The following is a 5,169-nucleotide window of genomic DNA, read 5'->3' on the forward strand; positions in this document are numbered from 1 at the left end:
CCTCTTCCCCCTCCTTCTCCTCCTTGTTATAATCAATAGTTTTCTACTCATTTTATGTAGATATGGTTGTTGTTCACACATAATGAACCTTGGTCTCATATTTGCTCATTTTTATGGTTATTATGTGGATTTGGTAGTCACACTCTATATTATTTTATGTTTCACTGCTGACAACTGATGGCTCCATCCTGCCTCTTCTCCATCAGCCCCAAGGGGACTCTGATAGGAAAAGCTTCTTCTCCTCTTCATATGTCACCAAGAAGTTGGAACCCTCAAGGAAGCAGAATTCTGCCCACTGGCCCCCCACCTCACAGAAAATAAAAGCCTCCTTTCCTGCCTCTATCCAAGCACCTTTGACTTCCTGGAGGGCCTTTCCTGTGCCTCCCAGATATTTCAACTACGAGCACAATGATCATCCCATGTCCCTTGTTTGTGTGTTTGTCATCAGCCTGGTCATCTGTACAAGCTGCTATGGGTCCCCCTGCTTCTACCTGGTGTCAACTACACTTGGTGCTATGAGCATGACTATCACCACCTGGGGTCCTTCTTCTCTGGCGTTGGGGTCACTCCCCTCTGGTGCCCACTGTCCAGCACACACGTGTCCTGCTGCTGCCTGGCTGGGACTCTCACCTGTGTGAGGCTGAGCTACCCTGTTGAGTCAGCAGAGCCTCTGGTTGGACTTAGGTGCCTTGGGAAGAATTTTTGATCATTAATTGGTACTTGACACAGAGTGTCTGAAAAACAAATCTCTGCAGTTTGTGCACGTGAGAAAGTTGTCTCTATTTACTACAGATTTTCTAACTCAGAGACTTCAGAGGTAAGTGCAGAGTCAGGAATCCAGAGGTTCCCTGAGGGGAACTGTGACATGAAGGGGAAACCACACAGGAAACCAGCCCAAACCTCTAACTGCTCCTGCTGCTGGGATGGTCCTTGGGTTCATGGACCCTGAGCGCCCCCTGGTGGTCACAGCTTCTGCTGCAGGGAGGTTTGTGTCTGGGCTCACACTGACTTTCCCTCACTGTGTTTGTTGAACAGTAATACAAGGCCGTGTCCTCTGCTCTCAGGCTGTTCATTTGCAGATACAGCGTGTTCTTGGCATTGTCTCTGGAGATGGTGAATCGGCCCTTCACAGAGTCTGCATAGTATGTGGTACTTCCATCAGGATTAATGAGTGAGACCCACTCCAGCCCCTCCCCTGGAGCCTGGCGGACCCAGTGCATCCAGTAGCTACTGAAGGTGAATCCAGAGGCTGCACAGGAGAGTCTCAGAGACCCCCCAGGCTGCACCAAATCTCCCCCAGACTCCACCAGCTGCACATCGCACTGTACACCTGCAAACACAGAGATATCTTGGTCAGGAAACTCTCACAATTTCACTGTTTCTCTCATTCACATCCACTCACATACTCAGTCATTCTTTTTCTCCATAAACTACCTCTTAAAATAGCAACAAGGAAAACCCAGCTGAGCCCCAACCCCATAGTGAGTGGTCTGTGTTCAGTCCTGATCAGAGAATGAGAACACCTGGGGATCCTGGGGCTGGGCTCCTTTCCCAGAACTGCAGGGTCATGGCTGGGCTTGTTTTTATGAGCAGAGGGGTCCGTATTTGCATGTCCTCCTACTATATAGGGAGATCTGGGGTTTGATTATGACAGAAAGGACATGGTCCCAGAGTGTGACATATCCAAGTGTGCATGTCTGTGAATAATGACTCCCCACACCTGGGCCTGTGCTCTCCCCATTGGATGCAATGCTCCAGGAGAGTTGTACAAAGACCCAGGAGATAAAATTGTCATGAAAAGAAAAAGAGAAGTTTTAAAATGAGAGATGCCTTTGACAGTCACCAGTAATGACAACCAAGAGAAATCAACCCTCACAACCTGAGAAAGAAGTAAAAGTGCAGGAGGTTCATGTTCAGGAGATGGGAAGTTCCACATGACACTTTCCCCTAGAAGTAATCAGAGGATAAACTTAGACCAGAGTGTGAGCCTAGAGCCAGTGGACCAAGTGTTGGGGGAGAGTGGAGGGTTTCTGTGAGACCCTGGGAAACAGATGCATGAACTATAGAGACACAGACAGAGCGCCTGGGTCCTATTCCTTCAGGTGAGTCTGGTGCTGAATGTGTTGTAAGAAAATGTGAACTGGCTAAACAACAAGGAGATCACAATCTAATGAAACAGGGACCCTGGACGTGTGTGTCCTTGGTCTTGGTAGTAAATCTAGACTCTGTTGTAGATACAGTTTAATACATAGGGATATAGAAGAAACTCCATCATAACCAGATCTGTCTAGATGAAAATATCAGTAATGATTTAGAAATAATTAAGTTTTTGACATGATATTGTTATGATTGGAAACCTGATTGTAATGAATGGAAAAGGGCCTTTCTTTTTCTCGGCTGTGGCCACCATAACTTATGAGAAGTACCAGGTAATTAAACCTCAAAATTGTTAGCTCCTCTGATGCAAACAGTCCCTCTGTTCAAACTGTGGGTGAAGATAAGCTATTCTCAAGGCAGCATTCTTGCATCCCCCTCCTCCCTGCTGTTTTCATAGCTCTGGGATAAATCACACCAATGAGTCTCTAGTTAATAGAAAGTTCCCTTCACCCCTCCAATTCAAAGTGCCTCTTTGTGAATCCTTTACCTTTTGCTCTAAGCATGTTTTACAAGCTTGGGATAAATACAGATGAGACACCTCCCTAGGACATCTGCCAGACTGTTTCCTTGAAAGCAAATAAAGTGTCTCAACTTCAGCCCTCAGTCCTTCTCCCTTCCCTGTCACCTAGCAACAGCAGACACTACTCTTTAAAGAAGAGGCTGCATTTTGTTCCTGCCCTGTATTGACTAGTGATACACCAGCCGTTTCCTTGTCTGGAATGTGAAACACTATTCCTTTCTGTATCTCTCCATTTAGTTGTGAATTCTCGCACAGCATGAGTCACTAGCCAAACCCTAACACAGATGTTTGCAAGTGAACCTTGGGAACCCTATCATCATGTCCCCACATTATGGGGTTCAAAGGGAACCTGTACCTGATTTAATGCCATATTGGGGGTAAGAAACCCAGGAACATGATGGGGGACTAACCAAGACAGGTCCAGGGTTCTTGTTCATTAGGTTGTCATCTCATTGTTGTTTAGGCAGTTCAAGTTTTCTTCCCTCACTTTCCTCAGAAACAGCCCCACATATTGAAAACACTTTTTAGGGAGTGAGCAGGAGCAGAAGTCATCTCTGTGTTGGTTTTGTATCTTAAAATTTTCCTGAATATTAGTTATATTAGTTTCTCATACAGTTATTAGGGTTTTCTATGTACAAAATCATGTCATCTGCATACAGATAAGAAAAAAAAAACATTTTAACTGGTTTCTTCCTGATTTAGACTTTTAAAATTTCTTTTTTCTTATCTAATTATTCTGAAACGGACTTCTAGTTTTGACATATAGAGGTAGTTACAGGGGAGCCTTTGCCTTGGTCCCTATGTAAGAATAAAAGCTTTGAAATTTTCTCTGTGTAGCATGATGTCACTTGTGATCTCAAATGTAGCCTTTAGTATATTGAGGCCTATCAATTCTAAAACTATCTGTTAAAAATTATAATTCTGATGGGATTTTCAATTTTAAAGACTTTATTCTGTATCTATTTATATGATGGTATACTTTACCCTGCATTCTGTGGATGAGATGTATCACAGTTATTGGTTTACATATGTTGAGTCATCCTTGCATGCTAGGATTGTATCCCACCTGATCATGTTAAATGGCCCTTTCAATGTGCTGTTAAGTTTGCTAGTATATTGTTGAGGGTTTTTGCATGTATGTTCATCAGGGATACTGACCTGTCATTTTGTATGTTTTTACTTGGCTTTGATATGAGTGTAATGGTCACCTGAGTAAATCTGTTTGGAAGTGTTGGCTCTTCTTTTAATTCTTGGTAGAGTTCAAGAGTTGATTAAAAAGATATTAATTCTTATTTGAAATTCTGGTAGAATTCACCCTTGAATCCATTGGGTCCTTGGCTTTTATTTGGTGGAAAATTTTCACTTCTAATTCAATTACTTTTATAAAAAAATTTGTAACAATCTAGCAAAGTTGGGATCCAACTCCTAATTTGAGCTCCTACTAAATGGACTGAGAAATACAACTGTTGATCTTCACAGGGCATGGTCATTGTTGAAATAATAGTTTCCTGCAGACCACATATTTCATATGACATCCAGGAGAATGAAAAATAACTACGTTTTTGTATATAGAATTCATAAAGTACAATGTGTAACTACATGAACAGTATTGTATCACTGTTCATGTGTGAATGCATGTATTTTCCATAAGTGAGTGTGCAACGGTGTGTATGTGTGACTCTGTTTCCTCGGTAAGTAGTAAGAGGACGGTGTGGACACAGGGGGTTCCATGGATGCTCCTAGGCTTCCAACATGCTCCCGATGGACATCTCACCTGCAGTGAAGCTAGAAAACCTTGGATCAGGAGGAAAGCTGGAGGGATGAGTTCTATAATGCACATCCCAACCCTCAGTGTCACCTGTCCCCACTGTGGGGTTAGCACTGCTTCCTGCAGGACAGCAGGGGTCCCTCATGTGGACGGATGTGGGGGCTCCCTGTGCTTATCAATGTGGACCCAGAAAGGGAGGGTGAGGTCCCACAGCCCTGAGTGTGTTCAGGGCTTTCAGGAGCTGGACTAGCCCCGGATCCAGGAGGGGAGGGCACATGGAGAGTCAGACACTGAGGGTAGCTGTGACCCAGGAGGGATGGATGCAGAGCTATGCACACAGCACAATCCCAGCAACCCACCTGTGGAATTTACACTCAGCAAAACATTGAAAAGGCTGTGAAAAAAGTCATTTTTAGAATTTGTGAAGGAGACTTCATGAAAAAATCCATGTCACTGACAACATTTCACCTGCAAACAGACAATGTCTCTTCTTCCTTGATGTCTACAGTGAGAATATGAGAAGGAAGAATCTTCCCTAGAGGCAACTGAGAGCTTGAGAGGAAATCCCTCAGCCCAACAAGAATGCCCTTCCCTCCCCAACTCTCTTTGCCCCTATTCCTGGGGCTGCTCACTGTGCTGGTGGGTCCTGAGCGCCCCCTGGTGTCCGGAGCGCCCCTGGCAGCCCAGGCCTGCTATAGGCTCAGGGAGGTTTGTGTCTGGGCTC

At 44.5% G+C, this 5,169-nt stretch overlaps 1 gene segment (V, D, J or C); it reads right to left on the reverse strand.

The window, feature by feature from the left end:
* Positions 1–907: 907 nt before the first annotated feature.
* LOC106727432 lies at positions 908–1,541 on the reverse strand (the record flags this gene model as incomplete). The annotated part of the segment is given in 2 exon segments: positions 908–1,330; positions 1,435–1,541. Coding segments are annotated over 2 exon segments (469 nt in total), but the record flags the coding sequence as incomplete, so codon positions are not given.
* Positions 1,542–5,169: the final 3,628 nt, after the last annotated feature.

Source organism: Myotis brandtii, unplaced genomic scaffold (assembly GCF_000412655.1).
Source record: "Myotis brandtii unplaced genomic scaffold, ASM41265v1 scaffold4225, whole genome shotgun sequence".
Lineage (NCBI taxonomy): Eukaryota > Metazoa > Chordata > Mammalia > Chiroptera > Vespertilionidae > Myotis > Myotis brandtii.